Genomic DNA, 24,345 nt, shown 5'->3' on the forward strand with positions numbered 1-24,345 from the left:
GACATTACCCTGACACCTTCTGCCTGTCTACATTTGAAATAGGCCTTCCCGAATTTTCGGGATCCCAAGCAGTTGGGAAATACCGAATGGTCATTTTAAAAAGTTGTTAATTCTCGATGTTTTCTGCATTGCAAGTGTCTGGAACTTATTGGAAATTGCTTGTTATTATTCCAGAAATCCAAAACAATCACTTAAGTTGAAAATGGTGTGTAGAATTCGAGATTTTCAGAGCTTCGGGAAATTTTGAACATTTCCCGTCCTGAAGATCAATTCTCGCTACAGGCCTGCATGAAAGAAGACACATGCCTGGAATAATTTACAATTCCTCATTGTAATCTCCTGCTGCTGCTGCACCTTTCCAAACATCTGGCAGTTGTTGGATGCCATTGATAGCTCCCCTTCGTGCCAGTGTGCGCAGAGACCACCCTGTGGCCGAAATGATGCTCGGGACATCTGAAAAACATTTCCCTCTCAGCAATTCCTTCATCTTGGGAAACAAATCAAAGGAGAATAAGGTGGGTGCTCCAACACCTCCCAACCCCATTGTTGCAGTACATCTGCACCACTTGTGCTTTATGACATCTAACGTTATCATGGAGAATGATGGGTCCTGATTGAGGAGATGTGGTCTTTTGCACCTAAGAGCAGGGTGCAAATGGTAACGGTACGATATGGTAAAGTGTGGTCCCCACATACAGGTAATGGACAAAATAATATGAACACCAATGCAATTGCAGAAAACTTGTATTAGTAGGGGGTTAGGCCACCTCTTGCCTGAATGACAGCTTGTATCCTACGTGGGATAGACAAATAAAGGTCCTGTACAGTGTGAACTGGAATACATAGCCACTCCTCGCACAAAACAGGCTCATGTTCCGAAAGTGTCATTGGAGGTGGAAACCGATTAAGCACTTTGGCCTCCAAAATACCCCACAAAGGCTCAATGATGTTAAGATCGGGGGACTGTGGACACCAGATGAGATGTTCTACCTCATCACTGTGCTCATCAAACCATGCATCAACGCACCTAGCAGTGTGAATACGGGCGTTATCATCTTGGAAGATGAGGCATGCATCGGGAAACAAAGTCTGAACCATGCGATGGAGGTGGTCACCCAGTATGGTGCAGTACTTCTCTGCGTTGATTCTCCCACGCAGGATGACAAGTGGGCCACCACCATTCCAAGATATAGCCCCCCAAACCATCACAGACCCCCCACCATGTTTCACGGTAGGCACTAAGCAGTCAATATCAAATGCTTCAGCAGGAGTTCTCCACACATAAACACGTCATGTGGTCTGAAATAACGTGAAACCTGAAATTTGATGAATATTCAATGTTCTTCATGCGTGAACATTGTTTAGGGTGGTATTACACACACACTTCACTTTAACGTCTTCTAACCACCACACAACAGTACTATTCAGCACCAAACACCTACACATGATCCGTAGTACAAGACTAAACAAGATCCGATCGTCTTTGTCCCAGCGACAACTGACAAGCGTAGTGTTGCCACTACAAGAAAAATGGCCCTCGTAATATTCTGTGAATCAAAAATGTTTTAAAACAAAAAACTGAAATATATATATATGTATCCATTCTATTGTATCATTTTACCAGAGGTTGCTTTAAAACAGGGTGTAAGGGGGTGACCCTTTCCAAAGACACCCAAATGTTAATCTTTCTTCCACTTAGTACACCCTGAACTGCATTTTGCAGACTAACGACGCTCTGGCAAGTGGACTCAAGTCAGTATAATCTTCTGTGGGGCTCATCTTGTGTCGTCCCTACATGTTTGTAATTGTCCCCTCATCCATATCATTATCTCTTATATCGAAGCCAACCCCCCCAACGAAGTTCCTATAAAATCACCCACATCCAACCCTTAACCCCTACAACCCTATCATCTTTAACCCCTCAAACCATTAACTGTTCTGGATTTCAGAATGGTTGTCATACCTATTTATAACATACCCAAAATAACAACAGTTTGATAACTAAAACCAACCATAAACTAACATAAAAAAAACAACTCAACATTAAACTTCATTACTAATAGTTTAACCAATTACTAAATAAACTAAAATTCTTAAATAAATAAACAATACTTTGCAAAAGACCTGTTTCGGTCACCTGAATGAGTATATAATAATATAAATTTGAAGTTACCATTGCATGTACAGAATACTATATTTTCTTTTTCTCCTTTTTGTATTAACTTGAAAATAAAGATGTAAAGGAAGATAATAAAAAGGTGAGTGAACCGTTAAATTCAGGAAAATAACGTCCTGGTTTATTTACAGGTACCAGGACATCAAGCACATACCCTCGAATGTATGTGGGTGGAAACGGGCTTCCTTTGGGGGTTCCCCACCCCTTTTTTAAAATTTTAATTTTATCATCATTCATCCTCATCTTTGCAATTAGCCAAAAGTGGAACAGAAGTGAAGTAAAATATATCAAATCAATCAATTAATTTTGCTTTTAAAATATTCAAGAATTACATCAGAATATTAAAATAATTGTCATGTAATTAGAAAATTTATTTTTCACACAATACCATTGCAAAATAAATTAAAACAAACTTCGAATTAATTAATACATGTATTGCAGCAGAGTTTATTTTATTTACAGTAATATTCAATTTTCAAATGTCATGCTGAAAATAGCCTCTGTGTTGAGATTAGTACTGAAGAAAACTGCCCATTATATAAGGGTTAAACGTATAGCAAATCCATATTAGGTTGAACAGTTACGATTCAGAATTCCTATTACACACTTCTAGGGGTCGTAGAGGGGACTCAGTAGATCAAGTTTTGATACGGAACCCATGTCCGGAAACATACCGCTTTGGTACTACACAGATGACAATTTCACATCTCCTGCTTCATGGTAGGCAACCCACATTGACGGAGAGCGATGTCTTCAGTCACCTGATGTCATGTGTTTACAATCCGGTGTGCTTCGACCTTCACGTCAGTTGCTATTCAGTTGTTGCGGAAGACATTACAGTATGGTTGAATACACGTTTGCCGAGAACACTGACTTGTTGTTAATTTACGGCGAAGCTGGACGTAATGGTAGGGCTGCGCAACGTCTCTATGCAGAGAGTTTTACGCATCGTCACTACATCACATACCATTTTTGCCAGATTAGAGCAACGGCTGCGAGAAACAGGTAAGTTCACAGTTAACAGGGCCGACTGTGGTGCTCCACGGACATGCCGCACTCTCGACATTGAAGAGGAGGTCCTTCATCAACTGACGAGAAGCCGTCGACAAGTACTCGCACCATTGCACATCACATGAATGTGTCTCAGAGCAGTGTCTGGCATATTCTTCATAACCAGCAGCTTCACCCATACCACCATCAGAGGGTAAAGGCAATGGGTCCGGCAGATTTTGTACCATGTGTCAATTACGTGCATGGTTTCTACACCGTTCCGTGGAAGTTCCTGAGTTTCCTCGGCTTGTTCTTTTCACGGATGAAGCGCATTTCACCAGGGAAAGTGTTTTCAACAGTTGGAACAGCCACATTTGGGATGACGAAAATCCTCGTGCCATACATTCTCATGGATTTCAGCAACGGTTTGGCATCAATGTATGGGCTCGAATCATTGATGGTCATCTGATTGGTCCGTACCTTCTTCCGGGCTGCCTAATGGGTCCGAGGTACTTGACCATCCTGCAAGAAGTATTGGTTGGCTCAGTTCTTGGACCATGTGTCACTGCACATTCGCCAGCACATGTGGTTCCAACATGATGGCACGCACCAGCATACTTTTCCCATGACGTCCGACACCATCTCAATCAAACATACGGGGACAGGTGGATAGGTCATGGTGGACCAACTCCTTGGCCACAAAGATCACCGGATCTAACTCCTCTTGACTTTTTCGTATGGGGCCACATGAAGAGTCCTGTTTATGAGACTCCTGTAGTGTCGGAGGAAGACCTGGTTGCAAGAGTTCTCGCTGCAGCAGACACGATTCAGCACACACCAGTTATTTTTGAGCGTGTGTGTGCAAACATCCTTCGGAGGTACACTGTTTGCAACAAACTTCAGGGTCGCCACATCAAGCAGCTCTTGTAGTGATGCAGGTAAAGCAGGAGATGTGAAATTGTGTGATCTTGTCATCTGTGTAGTAAAAAAACGGTACGTTTCCGGACATTGGTTCCTTATGAAAACTTGATCTACTACGTCCCCTCTACAACTTCTAGAAGTGTGTAATAGGAATTCTGAATCACCTTGTATATGAGACTAACATCCAACACTTACATAGAAGTCAGACTTAGGTTACATAAACCAAAAATTGTCAAAGCACTTACTTGTGTCATCTGCTCTGTAGTTGTGAGTAACCTCGCTACCGGATTGCAACACACAGGCAGGGTTTCTAACAAAGTCGGTCGTGCATGGGTGAGGAATGGTTTCATGTACTTCACATCAAAGTCTCCCCAGATGCGAGCCAGCCAAGCTTTATCGTGTGCCTTTGGATCTCGGGATGCATCATTTAGATCCTGGAGAAGGAACAGAGATTAAGAAATATTCTTTCTTTGAAACTAATGCAATAAAAAATGTGTATTTCTTTATGTTATATGAAAGCACGAAAACACAAAATAAAAGTACTAAAAATAAAACTGAAAAACGTTTACTACAAAAAATCTTTCATAATACATGAAAAGCATGACCTTAAAGTCTGGCACACGCAAATGATGTACTACGTAGAAGTTTAAGCAAAAAATGCATGCTCGATTATCTATTCAAAGTAGTATGGGCTCAGCCCTACTAGGTAATCAATAGTACTTACCAGCCATAAATTACTTATGACCAGGGAACATATTTACATGTAAATACAGGGGATGGACAAAAATATGGAAACACCTGCGAAGAAAAGTTAGAATGCTGTAGCTAACAAGGTGCAGGACCATCTTTAGCTCCCAAAATGGCCTGCAGTCTCCGAGGAATGGACAAATACAAGTCCTGGATGGTGGATAATGGGATCTTGCACCATTAATTATGCAAAAACAGGGGTGTTCTTCTGTCTCTGTCATTCAGTGTACATTTTCGTCCACGCAGGTGTTTATCTGATGATGTCTTTCCGGACACACTATTATGTCATCATGATCTTGGATACAGTCCCTCTCGATACGCCAAATAACATGGCTACTTTGGTAACAGAGGCGCCTGCAATGCGGGCACCAACAATTTGCCCTACTTGAAACGCTGTCAGCTCGGACATGATTCAGTATCAACTACACTGCATGCTATCTACAGCGCAACTGTCGACTCCTACCAGTCCGACAGGGTACTTACTATCTCATTGGTGCAAAACAAAACAATGTCGCACCGCGTCCGATTTCAAGTGGAAAAATTGCGTCAATATCACCCGTTCCGATGTCCTGGTGTTTCCATATTTTTGTCCATTCCCTGTACATTTATATGAAGCTGAATTCAGGTTTTATTTTCCATATTTGTACCTATATTACGCTCATATTTTACATATTTTTATATATTATTCCGTATTTCAGAACATTTCTCAACATATACTCCATGTCCCCGTTTGTCCGAAAGAGTTGGGTGATTTTCTTGTGAATAACTGACAAAGTCTGAAGCAAAGTTAAACAAACGAAAGTTTACGACCTTTTATATACCCTCCAATTGCATTAATTACAAGTTTTCTGGCATCCGAACAATACTGGGTGTTCGAATTGAAACACCCTAATTTCAAATACTTATATTAAACATAATATACAGGCAAGAACAGTGTGGTAGGTGGTATATGGTAGCTTAGCAGTGGAAATTTTAAATAAGTACTGAACAGTAAGGATTCGTTTATTTTGTATCGTTCCAAGGGGTGAAAAGTGAAAATGACAACCAATGCTGAAAAAGCGCAAACTGTAGTGGTATGCAGAATTGGGATACATAAAGCTTAAGACTCTTGTGAAGCACATCGTGGACTGTGGATTTTGGGAGAGCAATCTCACGTGACGCCGTACTAACGGGATTTCTTGGGACTTCGTGCAAATCGTTTTCTTCTGATGTTTGTGATCGGCCACCACCTTGCCTCTTAGCGACAGATCCTGTCTCTAGAAATGCTGCTTTCCATGCCTTGTTCTCTTGCCATCAGGAGGATCTCACGAAACCATCGTTGAACTTCAATAATGGATCCCAATTCTGCGTACCACTACACAGTTTGTGCTTTTTCAGCTTTGGTTGTCATTTTCACTTTTCACCCAATGGAACGATACAAAATAAACGAATCCCTACTATCTTTACCTATGTAAAATTTCCACAGTTAAGCTATCATATACCATCTACCACACTGTTCTTGCCTGTATATTATGTTTAATATAAGTATTTGAAATTAGGGCATTTCAATTCGGACACCCTGTATATTTTTTTTAAAATTTTACACTTCCCAACCGTTTTCTTTTGCAATTGTAAAACACTTGAAATTCCTGTTTATTTACAATTGTTGTCAACAATAAAGAATAAGGGATCAAGCATCAGCTCCTGGTTGTTACAAATGTTATTTTTGCAATGTTGAAATGTTGAAGAGAGCTCCAAGTTTAGCAGCCCATTGCTAACCCTACCCTTGGTACTATTTGCCCACCCGACACAGCACCAGAAGCAATGATTTTGTGGCACACGTACTGGATTCGCTCCTGTTATTTCTTCAACACAGTCATGGTAATACTTATAATGCCCAGACAGTATTTTATGTAGCTTGTATAATGTCTTACATTATTAAAAATGTACACTTTTACAATTTTAAGTCCATATGTAACTCCATATTTTGGTGAAAAAAAAACACATTTTTACTACATATAAATCTGTTCCCTGACTAAGAATGTTAAATTCCTCAATAGCAATAACACTGGCAAATGCTGATAGTTGCCAAATGGATCAAATGGTTATAAATGAAGAAAATGATGTGCTAAACAAGAGTTCTTCTGGTAACATTGACGTCAATTTGACACAGGTAAAATAGTGGAAGTGAAAAATCACGCTAAAATAAGGGCCGGTCTCTTAGCTCAGATGGTGTAGCAATGGCATGGTATGCCAAAGACTAAGGCTTGGGTCCTGATTGAGCCTGCATTTTTGCTTAGATCTATACAGAAGAAAAACATTGTACAGAATAAAAAAATAACTATTTCAGAAAAGCGTGTAATATATTATTTAACAATAGATCTACTTCTAAACAGCAGATTTGATAATGATAAAAGAGTTTGGGGAAATTAACTTGTAAATTTTTTTATCGTTTCAGGATAAACAATTTGTACTTAATTGTTAAAACATTCCCCTTGTCCCCCTTTAGAGCTACTATCTCCATAAAAATGTTAACATAATTTGCATACAATTTAGAGATACTTCACATCAAAGTGACAAGCAGCACTTGTGGTATGTCATTTGAGGACCTTGCCAATTGAATTCAAGCTTGTGCAGCTTATCATGTTACTATGGTGCGAAACATTACTACCTCTATGGCGGAGTGGTTAGCATAGCATACTATGCCAGGGGTTTTAGGTTCAAATCCCAGCCCGGTCATGGATGTTCTTTGTTAATGTCCCTTCTTGAATTTCATCACATCATCAATGAAGGGGTCCTGGGGTCCCAGGAGGCACCTTGTGCAGTGATTCAGGTCCCATTTTAAACTGTAGGTTTATTCCTGATTAGCCAATCTGACATGAAGTGGACTTTAACTCACACAGTCTAATAAAGCCACATTTTCCTGCATTATAAGATCTTTAGGCAGTCCGCTGAAAAATATAATTGAGCAGCCCATCTGTCAGTTGGCAGCCCTGTACAAATGCAAGAGAGCATGTGCAGAAGTCTGCATGTTTATGCAAACGCAAAAAAATTGAAATCAGTCAACAATGGAACGTTGGCCAGTTCAGACACGAATCATCACAGTGGAGGCGTTCATCCAAACAGGTTCCAGCAGAAGATATAGCAGCCACTGTAATGGTCCGGTAACTGCCATCAACCCATGGCAGTGTATGGTTGAACAACTGTATCTTCTGACATCTTAATGCTTCTCTGTGCAGTGCTCACTGTCTCTCTTGAATAGAACTGTCCATGGTAGACTGATTGCAAGCTTTGCAGCTACCTAAGTATGGGAGATTCCTGAGCATGCATGCCAGGAACAGTGTTGCCAACTGACATCAGTAGATACAACATGTACCAGCCTGCATAACTGAATATATTGTTACACAATAATGTGCACACACATAAAAACATAACAAAAACATGCAATAAAGTGCATAACACACGGTAATATGATGCATGAAAATTGAGATGTGTTTAAGGCAAAGCTTTTACCTTCAGTTTAATAAGAAAACAATGCACAAACATATAAACATACACAAAGCCACATAACGCTAACATAAAATAAAATTCATTGCACCCATAACTTATGTAACACTTGGGTTCTAATTTTAAGACAATATATGCAAGTAAATATTCAACACCACTTATTATTGTTTGTTTTAAGTATTTGCAATATCTCATGAAAAGGTTGCATGTGCTCTATACAAAAATGTGCCTTGTTTAAAATATGAATAATGTCAAAACTAATTAGTGGAAGGATCAAGATGTAACTAACAACTAAAGTTTGATTTTGTCAATTTTATTGTATGTGTGGTGACATTCAATAAAAAATATGACAACATTCAATTAAAAATATCTTATATTTTTATGGTCATGATTAGCTGCATTCATCAATCACCCATAATTGTTATAATAGTAAGTATTTTTCAATACTGCAGTAGGTAACCAATAAATTTTAGTACTATTGGGCCTGTTTACTTGGGACAAAGCATAGGAAATATGACATGACTTTCAATGTTCCATGTTGATGCTATTTTCCTTGAATGTGCTTGTTTCATAACAAAATTAAATTATATTAAATTTCAGTGATATGTTACAATTTACATATACAGAGTGACTGAGATGAGGAATCACGTCGTGTGTGTCAACAGCAGTTGGAAAAGTCACGTGATGAAATGTGAAGTGTAATTCATGATGCTGCTTCTCGGGAGCTAGAGTAGACAACATAACGGCCAAAGGAAGACTTACAACGGAACAGCGTTCAAGAACTGTGCTATTTTTTGCTGAAACAAAGAGCATTGTTGTGACTCAAGAGGCATTTTCATGCACATTCCCATACTCAGTAGAAAAATGACCCACAAACTGAATAAAAAGTTTCAAATGGAAGGAACAATATTGGAATCTAAGCATGATCGTCCCAAACCTGTGCATTCACCTGAGAATACTGAAGCTGTTCAAGTCGCTATGCAGAGGAGTCCCGGCAAATTGGGTGCAAAATACAACTAGGTATATCAAGTTGCTCTGTTCAACAGATTCTCACAAGTGATTTCCATGTGGTATCCACACAAGATTACCATGGTGTAAAGACTCAAAAATGAACACAAACAGCAGAGAATGGCTTTCGTTTATTGGGCTGATGATAACAATGCAATACTGAATAACGTTTGGTTTTCTGATGAGGCACACTTGCATTTGGATGGTGTGGTTAACAAACAAATTGGATGCTTTTGGAAAACTGAGAATCCACGAGTGCTTCATGAAAAGTTGGCCAAGCTTGCAGTGAAATTACGGAACTCATGTGCCATAGGTTAATTGATAACATTGGTGTTCACTTGACTGAGGTTACCAATAACAATGGTGGTCTTACTGAGCATGTATTGTAATAGTATATTATCCCAAAGTGTAACCTCTTTTGTCATATATGTCTCATTGAAAGCTTCTTTATAATATAGTCTTCTTCCAAGAACAAAATGGGGGATAATTTTGTGTGCCACCCTGTATGTTTATAGTAAAACAATTATGAAAATATTGTATAATTAAAATACTACCAAAGGCAGCAAGCAATTACCTATATGGATACAAACGTGCTTGCCTAAAGAGTTGATTAGAATTACCATTAATCACAAGATGCAAAGGCTGATTTCTGCCCAAAATTCGAAATGATGTAAAAATTGGAAGAAGTCTCCTCAATCTATTATGTCACATATGCACTTCCCTGAATAAAATTTTATATGTTGGAGACTGATGAGAATAAGAAGTCAGGCTATAAAGTTTTGCTAAAATCAAGCACAAATACTTTAGTAATTAGAAAAACAAACAAAAAAAAAACAACTTGTTTTCATGAAGTTTCAACTTAGCCCTTATCCTCCCCTAGTGACAACACTGGAACTTTGGGGTTACAAATGATGCTGAAATCTTGGCTGGTAAATGCTTATCTCTCATTCAAGGAATTGCACATTTGTGATTTTTGATTTCCATGAAATTTTTTAATGTAAGATATCACGCCTCATATGTAGCAAAACAATTAATGTTCTCAATGTCTGGGACTTATCCATTACTCATGATACACTTTAAAACACACATATCAATATAAACATAAATCTCTTAAACATTATCCGAGCCACATTATGTTCCCAAAGTCTATTTTAATATTACATAATTTATTGGTATATGTGTATATCCCAGAGGGAGTTAGCACAAATACCTGACTGGAATCCTGGAGGGTAAAAATAGTTGAAACGGTAACCTTACCTACTTTTTCCATTGCAACCATATATTTACATGAACTAGATCTGAATATTTGGAAACAATCAAGCACAGTTGAAATATTGATGACATATGGTGCATTTTTTATTCTTTTATGGTATATGGTTACAGAACTGCAAATTTTCCACTGAATGAAGAAATTTCCCATTTTACCCAGTTTTCTAACAAGGCAAAACTATTCGCTCTTGCTTTTGGTGTGAGCGGTCACAGGTTCAATTCCTGGTGGGAGCCCACAAAATTTTCATATTGAGCCGGAGTCGTGAGGATGACTGGGGAGCTACTTGAAAAGAAGATATAGCAGGCTCTGGTCTCGAAAGCCAGAAAATAGGAACAATGGGCCTTGATGCGCTGATTACGTATCACCAAACTTTAAAACAAGTCAGTCAGGCCATGATCCTTAGAGGGCTGTTGCATCAATGAGTTTTAGAGTATTATCGCTGTTAAGTTACATTTAGTCACTATACTATGGACACTGATTATCTTGTCACGATCTAAAAACAGCACAATTCTCATTCTTATGAAAATAAATAAGCCACTGAAAAAGAAAAGCTGAAATGAATCTCTGCCTCAAAACAACTCACAACTATCACAGACAGAACAGCAGCTTTCGCCCTGAAGAACTATCACAAACTAAAGAACTATTAAAGAAAATCTAAGGCGCTGAGTAGAAAAAAGCAAAACATTATTGATTGAGTAAGGGAAGTCTCACCCCTTGGAAAGGTTTGTCTTGACCGAGACTTCCAGTTTCTGCATCTGTGCAAATCTGATCTCTTGATGCCCCTGCCTGCAAGAAAAATCTCTCTCAGACCTTACACGGTGGAATAACACACTGACAAGTTTCGTAGTGAACAAAAACCACATTTCATCGCACCAATGTCAATACCACGAATGAGCTAATTAAATCTTATTTCTCAGATGAAAAGATTTCAATATTCAATCCCTTTTGAAACATCTACGCACACTACATACATATTAAATATAATACTGAAGAAGTTATTTTGACTTGTAGTTTCTTTACTGAACTGTATTCAGTATATCAATAGGTGTTTTGAAACATCTACAGTGTTTAGATTTTTCAAACAGACATAAAAACAAATTGTTAATCAGGAGAAATGAAAAGTTATATTTACAGACAACATGTTGAGCTAGACACTACATATGAGGGTGGATCAAATGAAAACGGAACCATGGATATATTGGGTTATATTTATGTATGTATGTGGCAACAACTCTGTGTAGAGGTAGAGCGGGAGGTAAGGAAGGAAACCCCTACTGCATAATGGACTCACCCTAGATAGTCACGCGTGAGCACGTGATATGCATAGGCGGTCGGGCAGCAGTATCGTCCGAGCAGCAATCTAGGCCAAACGGCCCGGCCTGTTGTCCTCTGGAGTGGTTTTGCTGCATGACAATGCACGGCCACATACGTCAACTGTTACAAAGTTCACGTTGCCAACGTTTGGGTGGACAGTGTTGGAACACCCACCATACAGCCCTGATCTATCACCATGCAACTTCCATATCTTTGGTCTGTTGAAAAAGGCATTGAAGGGTCGGCACTTCCACTTGGACAATGAAGTCATATCTCAGCCAAAGGAGTTCTACGAGCAGGGTATTCACTGCTTGGTGAAACAGTGGGACAAGTGCTTGTGTAACTTACGTTTGAAATAAACCTTGTTGATTTCATTCTGTGGCCCCTGTTCCATTTTCATTTGAGCTCCTTTAATACAATATTACATGTAACACTGAAGAGAATATTTCATTTTTAGTTTTCCTACTGTACATGTACATTAGACCTACTGAAGGTGTTCAGTAGGAAACCATTGAGTTTCGGTAGATTTCAGACAAACACAATAGAGTATAATTGATAACAGTAGATTTTGTCTATTTTAACAGTAGCAATTTCCAGCAGGGATATCTCAGGAAAAAAAAGTTTTACCATGAATAAATGTTGTCATGGGTAAAATATGCACCTACTTATGACTACGAGGTTAGGTAATACAAGTTAGCATAGCAATCTATCAACAAAAAGTAGTCAGAAACAGCACTAGGTGAAAAGTCAAAATTTGCATATTCGTGGTTTAGGAATTGGTGCAACGATTTATAATAGGGCTATGATATTAATGACAGGACATGTTTTTTAGCCTGGCATGTTGTGCCATGCGCTAGTAGATTTCAACATGTTTCTAGTTTTTTCGTGAACAGGATGACAATTGTTTTATTAGTCATGTGGAAGCATATTCTAGCTTTACAAACAATTTTGGTCATATCTAGGATGTCCTTTTTAACATTTCACCAGGTAATTTTATTAAAAAATATTTGTGCAGTAATGCAAAGAAACTTTGTTTGCCTTATTCTTAGAAATATCGTACAATTAAATAAAAACGATATGCACTTCGATTTTTCTTTACCACCAAGCACTTTTTGTACTTTAGTATTATATGGACTACCTCATTTCAGGCTGTGTTATCTGGGAAAGCAACAGAAACCCTTATGGGACTTTGTTCAATATATGTTTTCGTCGTTAGGTTAGGCAGGTCAGGTTTGGTTCTCTTAGCATTAAAATAAAGTGTTTCTTTTGCTTACTCAGAAAACAGACGGCCTGAAATGAGGTAGCCCTTATAATACTAAAGTACCACACTTTTTGTGCCACACTGTGATGACTTCTGGTAAATTCTGTTATCTTCCTTGTAAAGGAAGATTATACGGAAACAAGGCATAAGAGTGAATGCTTTTCCTTTTTTTGCCCAAATAAGAGTCAATATGTTACAAAGGACATTATACTGTAAAAAAAAAAAAAAATAACGATTTTGTAAAAATGCTTAATAATAGGCATACCTTGCAATATTTTTTTGGTTATAATTTCAGTTTTTAGATTATATGCATAAGTGTGTGCATATTTCTCAAGTTACTAGGCTCTAGAAATCAGAGCCGTAATAATAAGTATTGTACACATGGGGAGACTGGTGTTTTGGATCAATGCATACTGAAATGATTATGAAAAACTAAATATGCTGACCAAGGCAGTAATTTATTTTATTAAAAACATAAACTAAACGTAACGTTTCAATCTTCTAGCAAAGTCTTCATCAGACTCTGTATCAAGTACAAAAGTAACAAGATACACAAAAAGGGCATTATATATACACACAACCATTACTCCCTCCAGACTATTAGAAATAGTAATTAGTAATTAGGAATTAAAACTTACAGGAAGGGAGGGAGAAGCATCTTAGGAATAGCAAAGAATGTAAGCAAGAAAAAGGAGAACAGAGAAGAGGAAGAGGAAGGGATTATCTATGAAGTGAAATGTAAAGAATGTCAGAGTGTGTACATAGGAGAAACGAAAAAAAGGCTGAAAGACAGGTTGAAACAACATAGGGATGATGTACGACTTAAGAGAGAGAGAAATGCGATATTTAAACACACGAGAGAAACAGGACATGACATAGAGTGGGATGAGGCTAAGCAGATAGGAAGGGAGAAGAGAATGCTAGTGAGAAAATGGAAGGAGGCCAAGGAAATAGAGAAGAAAGGTGAAGAAGACACAATGAACTGGAATGGGGGACTGAAGATAAACAAAGAATGGTAGAAGGTGTTCGAAAAAGTGGAAAGGACAAGAGAGAAAGAGGAGAGGAGAAGGGAGAAAAATGAAGGAAAAAGAGCGTGAGATAAAAAGTCCAACCACATTCTACACATTCTATATGAAAGTAATTATGTTTAGCCTTTTAGGTGAAAGTACAGTTGGCAAGTGAAAGCCACCTGCCACCTGTATCTTGTTACTTTTGTACTTGATACAGAGTCTGATGAAGACCTTGTTTTTAATCAAATAAATTACTGCCTTGGTCAGCATATTTAGTTTTTCATAATCATGGAAACAAGGCTTAATGGTGTTATAACTGAAATGATATATACCTACCAATTCAGAAATACTTCCAATGTACAGATCAAGACAGTTGACTTGCCTTGTTCATACACAACAGCAATATTAATAATTAAAAAAAGAAATAACACGACTTACGCCATTTAGCCTAATGTGTGTGGGGTAGTAAATATCGCTAAAACTACCGATGAGCTTGAATATATGTCTCTTGGAGGAACCAAACCTGGGATGTCAATACAAGAATATGCCCTTAACCATGAAAAGTTAAAGGCATATGACTTTATATGTATTCTATGGTTGAGAAGCAAAGCAAACCACTCCACTTCATTCCGTTTCGAGACCCATGTTTCGCTTAACAGCAAGCAACACGATTCTCTGGTTTCCTGCTTAAAATTACAACTCAAACATCAGATTAAAAAATATTTAGTAACACAGTTGACATCGATATTTATGATGCCGATATCTTTGACACTTGATATATCAACTCGATATTGATATTCAAAAGCTACTTGAATAAAACAAGACCTTGTAATAACTATTGGAATTTTCCACCTTTTTTAGTTCTAGAAACAAATTCAGCAAAATACTAGGGATGTAACAAAGCTGAAAATTTACCGATAATTTTTGGAACAGATACCGATGCCGGTATTTAACCGATTCAGATACATAAGATTATTCAACAGAAATGGGATGTTATTTTGAGCATGACGAAAATAAATTTGCTAGTTGGTTCAGCAATGTACTGTTTTATTTATGATTTTGAGGTAGGTTGATCCTCTGAATGAGAGTTTGGAGTAATTTTATTACAAAAACTGTACAAATGATGAAGAATCATAACCAAATTTTCAATACATCTTACAAAATTAAAATATAAAACTTATTAGAAGGTAAACTGTAGTATTATCTGTACCGGTTTAAATATCGGATTTTTGCCGATATGTCAATTTCTGCCGATTTTCATACATCTGTAATCGGCTTCGGCACATCCCTAGCAAATACTAACAAACTGATTTGAAAACAAAACTGATCTAAAATATATGGAAATCACGTCCATCTTCTCCCAATTTATATAATGTGGAACAACGAAGTATATACTAGGTCCAAGCCGATACCAATACTGATGTAACAGTATCTGCCGATACAAGTGGTATCAGATGGATTTTATTTACCGATACCTTCTGATACTTTGCCATCATTTTGGTCTTTCACGGGGTCCACAAAAAATGACTTTCAACACTTTTGCACTAATTATCATCAAAATTTTGTAAAATTTGAAGTTTCTATTAATTTTACACTAGTATTGTGATTATGTAAGAGGTATTTTCATATTCTGATGCAATTCTTGAATATTTTGAAGCAAAATTCTGGGAAATTGATGCTTGTAATTGAGGTGAAATAATACTCGCCTGCAAATGTTCATAAATATTTTGAATAACTTTTGTTACAATTCTTAAACATTGGTATCTATTGGAATTGGTAAGACTATCACCAGTGATATGAATATCGGTTCAAACTGGTACCGGCTAGTACAGGGTCACCAAAGTTAGTAATAAGGTGTTTTTTATACAGCGTATATTGACACACATGGAAATAGAATTGTATCTTCTGCAAATATGCTGTATAAAGAAACAAACTGCCGGAGTGCTAATACAATCAGATACAATGCAAGCTCATATATAAAGATCCTAACTATTCATAATCAAAATGCATAAACATTATCTAACGTTTAACATTAACATGCATTCTGAATGTGAATTATATACACATAAAAGCAAGAATAACAATACTTGACACATCTATAGTTAATCACATAAAAAAGGGTTTCAACCTTTCAACAGAGTTCCTCAAGCTCAATGAATTGATTTTCCTCATTATTTGAAGCAAGTAATTCAATACAATTTGTAAGTTGATTTTACTTTGGAATCTGCATGAAGGTATAGTCAAAATGTAGGATTACATCCTAAATCAGTAGTTTACTGTGCAAACAAGTTTGGTTTTAAAAAATAAAAGTTTACTTTTTAATTTCCTATTATACACATTCCATACATCTGCTGTTATGTTCAAAGTTCATGAAAAGTATTTTTTTCAATCGTAATTAAAATAAGATCACTTTATTCCTGATTATAATTATTTACAAATACTGAGATTCAGTGGCGGGGATTATGGAGGGGCGAGTGGGGGAGGCATGTCCCCCCCCCACACTTTTCGCCACTTTTGCCCCCGCACTATGCTAAACCTTATCTACAAAGGAAAATATACTGTATTCCCCCCCCCCCAGTTTTTGCACCTTGCTCCCCCTGTTTTGAACCCAATCCTTGCCACTGCTGAGATGAAATTCACTCAATAAACAGATGTCATCATTTACAATGATTTTTCACTGGTATTTATAAAATAAATGAAAGTATAAAATAAATTTTATAATTCTACTGAGTGTATGTGTGATGGCACTTCAAAGTGTTTTAAAAAAAAGTACTTCATCTGCACAAACCAGAAAAAAACACATGTTGAAATGAATATATTTTATGTCTCGTCAAACACCAGGATAAATATTAAAAAAAAATAATATAAAGGAAAACCTTAAAAAATTCAATGTCACCCTGGAATTTTCATGATAATTTCAATGTGAAATAAATAAACTATTGAAATCAAAAGAAATTCAGACGAGAATGATAATTTGAAGATGTGGAATAAAAATTGAGCATGCTTTGCATGATTTTTACTTTCTTCTTCCCATTGTAATCGAACAGTATTAATTATTCTGGAAAAGTTATTTGATAAAATCAAGGAATTTAGAGTGAACCAAGTTCTACTTGAAAAATAATAACGAAAAGTTCCAAAGAACATTTATTAGCAGGAACTTTCTTCTAGGGTCTAATGTTAATCTGCTCAAATTTTCAATGTACTACATATAAATATTACGGAATGTAAATAAAATTTTGAACATATTAAGAAAATTACAGGTTTTAGGAAATTAGAGAATACGAAAACGGTTTATCCTAAATGAATTGCAAGGAAGTGAACATCTGTCAACTGACAACCGTTGGGGAGATGCTCACAGAGAATGCTCTAATGCATCTGATGACACATGCCAGCTGGAATGTCAGTAATGACATTATGGACATTCTACTCTCATTCATCAATCAGATTGATTATGAAGCCCAATTTTCTTTCAATATCCCCATAGAAAAGTGCAAGACTGTTAAATTTGGAGATATGGCCTTTAATGCAACATTACCAAATCTCGAAATAAGATACCTGGAAACTGGCCTTCAACTTCTTGCAAACCTAGTTGGGTCCACAACTACTGCCATAGATGAAACATGCTGAACCCACTTTCAAATAGACTTATCAGATGGTGCATTCTCACACCTGTACTGTGCACAAAAGATGCTTTAATGCTGTATGACAATATGTTTTTATGATGTTCTGTTCCACTGACACATGCCGTTGCACACTCCAATGATTCATGCTGAACTAATCTCCACAAATTACATTTTTATTCCATGTTTTTAATACCTCCCGTTCTACATGTAAATGCACAACTAACGAAAAAACCGAATGTTTCCATGGCCAATCCTTTACATCTTTCTCAAGAGTTAGGAATACAATGAGATCTAATGTCAGAAAAGAGAATAATTCATAGAATTCAGTCTAAATGAAGAATTTCTTTCTGTTATAACACTGTAGATGAACTATGATTTTCAACCTAATGCCATGGGAGCATTGATGAAGCCGATGCTAAGGATATACCATGGACCATTTTATTTAACTGAGGGGCCATACTCAGGAACGACGACTGTTACGTTTCCGAGGATTGACCCTAATCCTGCCATGGGTAAGGAGGATTATGGTTACATACGAACAGTGGTCCAGTAAACATTGACTGTCTTTATTACTGTACTATCATAATAGCCATTATCATCAAGCTTATTGTTTACAATAGTGTTCACAATCATCCACTCCGAAATTTCACACCACACACTTTACAATAATGATCTATATTTCTTTTTGTTTTGAAAAGCGACAGCAACACTAGAGCACAGATACAAAAAAAAGCAAGCAGAGACAAAAAAAAAGACCAAACATCAGCAGTGGTGCAATGCGAGGTGTTCATTTGTTGACCACATTAGAAATTGTTACGTAACAATCACTGCAAAAATATATCAACAAAGAGAAGAACAATACAAACAACAGTAGCAATAGTTAGATAGAAGAACAGAAATACTGATTAAGTAGTACAAGAAAAATAACTGAGGTTGAGAAGGGAAGAATTATTAGTAACATTTCTTGCAATAGAATTATTTGTAGTTCATGCAGTATTGTTTATGATTATTTGTAGAAATGGAATAGATTCTTTGGTACTCTATTCTTATCAGCTGATATAACCATACTGATATCAGTAAAATTGTAGATACGAGGTGCATTCAAATTCTAAGGTCTCCAATTGTTTTCTTCATTACTAGAAGCAGTTATAGACGTGGGAGTTGTTTGAGAAGAAGCAGCCATTCTTGAAGGTTGATGAGGCCAGATGACAGCACGAAACGGCCCATAGGAAGCTAGTGGCGCTATCTAACGACAGACATGTTTTTGATACTGGAAATGACATCACTTACATCGAAAGAACAGCATGTTATTATCCATTTTCTTCACCTGCGTGGAGTAACACCCATCAATATTCATCTTAAATTGACTGAGACATGCTGTGGTGGTGTCATGGACGTGAGCAATGTGCGTTCGTGGGTCCGATAGTTAAAGGAATGTCGAACGTCGTATGAAAACAAACCGAAGGAGCCTCGCCCACGAACCAGATGCCAGTTACTCCATTGCTGAGAAAAGGGATACTTTTGGACAGCGAAGGCATTATGCTCACGCATTGCAATCCTAAGGGTACCACAATGATGGGTACAAACTATGAAACTGATTTGAGGACCCAGTTGCTTCCAGCATTGCGAAAGAAACGGCCGGAAATGGGTGAAGCTGTGTTCTTTCATCAGGACAACGCACCTCCTCATTGGGCGGCCATTGTTCAGCCGCTCTTCACGGAAAACAAATTTGAAGTGAATCACATGCTCCGTCCATACTCCCCTGACCTTGCACCTAATGATTTTTGGCTTTTCCCAACGCTAAAGGACTTTCTCCGGAGCCGCACATTTTCCTCTTGTATTGCTATTGCATCGACAATTTTCCAGTGGGGCAAGCAGGCCCCTAAAGAAGCGTTCGCAGCAGCAATGCAATCATGGCATCAACATTGCATAAAGTGTGTACGTCTAGAGGGAGTCTATGTTGAGAAGTGAATGAAGTTTCATCTCTGTTGTGTAGTTGTTTATGAAAGAAGAAAAAGAATAGACCTTAGAACTTGAATGCGCCTTGTACTACCTATTCAATATAGTTATAGACTATTAAATGTAAAAGTTTGCCATTTTGTTGTTATTTTATGAATTGTAACGTTAGTGTCTAAATTTGAAAATTTACATACTCGCTTATACCGTGCAGCCAATCCCTTGTAAGGCCGAGAGATCGGGAGAAGTGTGGCAGGTGGCGCTAGCGGAAATGTCAACATTTTCGACCATCCCGCTTAGTTTACCCTCGAAAGCATTTCACTTCACTCTGAATCGTTTGGATGTTTCGAACACTGTATCAAGATTACGTTGCAGACTAAACCGTTAAAAGTCAATGCTTTTCGTGAGCATTGTTTGCAATCTGAAAGGTCAGAGTTTCAGTTGTTCTTTCCTTTGCAACTACAGGTGCCCTGGACAGAGATGTGAATGGAGTGAGGAACAGGCCTTGAACCAAGAGCGTGTTAATTTTGTAGTGTGTGAAAGAGTGTGGTTTTTGGTTACTTGCCACCCTACTTCTTTGTGTAATTGCAGTGTGTGTGTGTTGTGTGTAAGTGAGGTGATTGAAATGCCAGCCACAAAGTTCACGTTAGAACAAATAATTTTTATGTATGACACTTATGTGACACAGATTCGTGTCGAGACGTGAGTAGGCCACCTCCAGGTAGAGAGACAGATGTCCTGTCCTTACATTACGAGAAACTGGATCATTAAATTTTAGAAACCGTAAGCAAAAACGACAATATAAGGGCAGAACTTGGAAGAACAACTTTTGTGTGTGTATCAAAATGTCATCAAAAGATGCCAGGAATGTGTGAATGTAGGTGGATATCAGTTTGAACAACTCTTATAACATAGGTTAGTGCTCGTTTTGCAATATTAATCCATAAAAATAAGCGGGACGTTACTGATCGAAAATGTCAGCATCTCCGCTAGCGCCACCTGCCACACTTCTCCCGATCTCTCGGCGTCACAAGGTATTGGATGCACTATAGTAAATAAAGAGGTTGCTGAATCATGCATGTTATTGAAGGGGCATTTGCAATTTCATATGAAATCACTAGAATAATGATTGCGAATGAAGTGTAGCTAAATAATTTGTAAATTTTTGATTAGAATCATCAGTTATATCCTTCCAGGTGATAGCACAACTTTTGGAGTCTTCAAAGTGCGGTGACTCTTAGGCCTGAAGTCTGGTAAAACATGGCTGTATCAATATGTTTGTCCCAGAATCCACTTATCATTTCACTATTTGTTCTCATCATTGCAATTAACTCAAGAGGCACAAAAGTGATTTACAATAACCGAAAGAAAGAAAGGTGGTGGTATTAGGCAGTTTTGAAAACTAAATACATGTTTGGAGTATCATAAAAAGTAAACCTTTGACAAAAAAAAATGAATGCTGATATCTTTTGCAGTGACTGTAACAAAACAATGGTAATGTGATTACAATATTATCAACACCTTAAAACAGCTGATTCATGGAACACAATAAATATTTTGTGCCAAACCTGTTGAACATAAAAAACGTGTGAACATTCCCAACAATATGTGTGCCACAAAGTACAAGTTAATCCAGAAAGTAAGTTCCATCTTCGAATATTGCCACGATGGTGTGTATGAGTGATTCTTTGGCAAGGCACGGATGACATTTGCAGACATTTGAACAGCATTTTCTGGGTGGGTGTTTAAGGAACATGAAATCAGCTGAAACCTATCGCCAACTTTGTGAGGTGTATGGGGAACATGTCTTGAGTGATTCAATTGTACTGAGATGGGTGCAACTCTTCGATGAAGGATGCAGAAATAAGAATAATGAGCACCAGATCTTCTGTGGTGCATGGAGAAGAGAGAATTACCTACTATATCAATTTCCCTGCTTCATGTGTTGCTGCACCGGAAATCCTTCCTTGCCGATCGGCAGTGTCGTGATGACGAAGAAGTTGTAACCATATGGTTTGCATAATAAATAGCATAATTCTACAATGAAGGTATACAAAAACTGATGTCCTGCTAGGACAAGTGCCTCGACAACGAAGTGAGTGGAGAGAGAGAGAGAGAGAGGGAGTGAGTGAGAGAGTGAGTGAGAGGGAGAGAGGGAGTGAGTGAGAGGGAGAGAGAGAGGGAGAGAGAGAGAGGGAGAGAGAGAGGGAGAGAGAGGGGGAGGGTGAGAGAGGGGGAGGGTGAGAGAGGGGGAGGGAGAGAGGGGGAGGGAGAGAGAGGGGGAGGGTGAGAGAGGGGGAGGGTGAGAGAGGGGGAGGGTGAGAGAGGGGGAGGGTGAGAGAGGGGGAGGGTGAGAGAGTGAGAGAAAGGGAGAGAGAGTGAGAGAAAGGGAGAGAGAGAGAGAGAGGGAGAGAGAGGGAGAGAGAGGAGAGAGAGAGAGAGAGAGAGAGAGAGAGAGAGAGAGAGAGAGAGAGAGAGAGAGAGAGAGAGAGAGAGAGAGAGAGAGAGAAGGAACATCTACCCCGTAGGGGTGGGCGATGAGAATGAATTATACAAGGAAATGTTAAAGGAGGAGGAGATGAAGATATTCATGCTGTATGCATGTGAAGAGAAGAAGAGGGGGTTGGGAAACCTGCACACACACACACACACACACACACACACACACACACACACACACACACACACACACACACACACACACACACACACACACACACACACATACGTGCATATGCTACCTTGTGGGGACTCTGATAGTGCACATACACTGTGGGGACCGGGGGAAATCACAGTCGTAGTCTGATGTGTTTGTTGAAATTATGTGACAAATAACACAGTAAAACTATAAACTCCCGAAAATTAAAAGTAACCTACATTGTGAGCAAATTATACAAGAAAAACGTTTCCTATCCTTGTGGGGACACCAGTACCCACAAGGCCTGTGAAATCAGGTGGCCTCGGGTCCCCACAAGGTCCATTAGATTCATGAAAATGTGCACATACACTCCATACACACGATTGATTCTGTACAGACGCTGTGGGGACCGATGTGTAAATAAGTTTGAAAATGCTACCCTGTTGGTACTTGACAATAAAAGAGAGGAAATACTTTTAGTCTCTGTCAATTTTTGCAGTTTTTGTCGTTTATGATATTTTTCATAAACAAAATCGTAAATACTTGTCCTGCAGAGAATAAATCACTGGAAAAGAGAAACAGATGTTACATGAAATAGGAGACATCTGACGGTGGATGTAATTAAATGACTGGCAAATAAAGTTAGCAAAATAATTATACTAACGAGTGTTGTGCTATTTTGGGTAGAAATGCAAACTTCTGTGTTTTAACATCAAGACAAAAAGTAAAAAGCTACAGAGCACGCGTATTACAAATAATAATGATGCTGCTGCTGATGATGATGATAATAATAATAATAATAATAATACCACCACCATGTGATATGATGTTGAAATCTTGCAGAGGGATATAGGACTTGAAATTGATTCAATAAAGTTCCGAGTTCGATTATTTTTTTCCAGTGTCCCTTCATCAATTTTATCTAATCGTCACGATTAACCCAAAAAGCCAGAAAGATACGATGCAAAATGTGATATATGCAAAGTATCGTTGATTGTTCTCACAAACTATTTGTGTTTAATTTATATACATTTCGAATCATGCTTTGCTTTAAGTTAAATGTTAATTTGTATCTAAATTCAATTAAACATTACAATGCTGACCAAGGCATGAAACAAGGCTCAACAGTATTACTAAATTAAATTAATTAATAATTTAAAAAGTGCTTTTACAAGGGATATAACTTCTGATGGAAAATCGAGTAGTGTCCCTACAACGTTGTTATCTTCCATTGAAGAAATATATAGTGCGCTCAAGGGTAGAAATTTTCCAAGCGGAAGCGGGAGGGGTGTATCATGGGCAAAGTCAATATATTTTTCAAGGAAGCTAAAATGTAACTTTACACGCCATGAAAATACTAACAGTAACTGTTATTGTTATTATTGATTTATGTACATTTCTAATTTATGATAATATATTATTCTTTTATGCATTATTTACATCTCACAAATTCAATCAATTTACTTTATGTGCTCGGATGCTTTGAAATAAGGAAGTCATGGCTTCCATTCGCGATAGAAATTCGATATACGTTTAAGAAACTTTTCGCTCCACAAGCTTACCTTTTTGTTGTTGAAGTGTATTATGTGCTCACAAGGTATATTACTGCCGATCCAAAGCGAGTAGTGTCCCCACAAGGATGATATCTTCTGTTGAAGAAGTGTTTGATGTCCTCTCAAGGTTTATTACTTCTGATGCAAAGTGAGTAGTGTCCCCACAAGGTTACCATATTCTGTTGAAGAAGTGTATGATGTCCCCACAAGGTTTATTACTTCTGATGCAAAGTGAGTAGTGTCCCCACAATGTTACCATATTCTGTTGAAGAAGTGTATGATGTCCTCACAAGGTTTATTACTTCTGATGCAAAGTGAGTAGTGTCCCCACAAGGTTACTATCTTCTGTTGAAGAAGTGTATGATGTCCTCACAAGGCTTATTACTTCTGAT

General features: G+C 37.8%; 1 protein-coding gene across 9 annotated transcripts in view; it reads right to left on the reverse strand.

Annotated features, from left to right (window-relative positions):
• Nhe3 (Na[+]/H[+] hydrogen exchanger 3) overlaps positions 1–24,345 on the reverse strand; it is a 219,157-nt gene that overhangs the window by 26,241 nt on the left and 168,571 nt on the right. For 6 of the 9 annotated variants that reach the window (XR_014441004.1, XM_083115380.1, XM_083115379.1 and 3 more), the window contains 2 exons: positions 11,310–11,384; positions 4,333–4,521 (listed from right to left, as the gene is read on the reverse strand). Coding sequence is in view for 8 of the 9 variants with exons in the window: in XM_083115380.1 (XP_082971506.1) it covers positions 4,333–4,521; positions 11,310–11,384 (264 nt within the window). In the remaining variant the exon portion in view is untranslated. The remainder of the gene's footprint in view (positions 1–4,332; positions 4,522–11,309; positions 11,385–24,345) is intronic. The other 3 variants (XM_083115382.1, XM_083115381.1, XM_083115378.1) reach the window with 1 other exon arrangement.

The sequence above is a fragment of the Lepisma saccharinum genome, chromosome 30 (assembly GCF_977018435.1).
Source record: "Lepisma saccharinum chromosome 30, izLepSacc3.1, whole genome shotgun sequence".
Taxonomy (NCBI): domain Eukaryota; kingdom Metazoa; phylum Arthropoda; class Insecta; order Zygentoma; family Lepismatidae; genus Lepisma; species Lepisma saccharinum.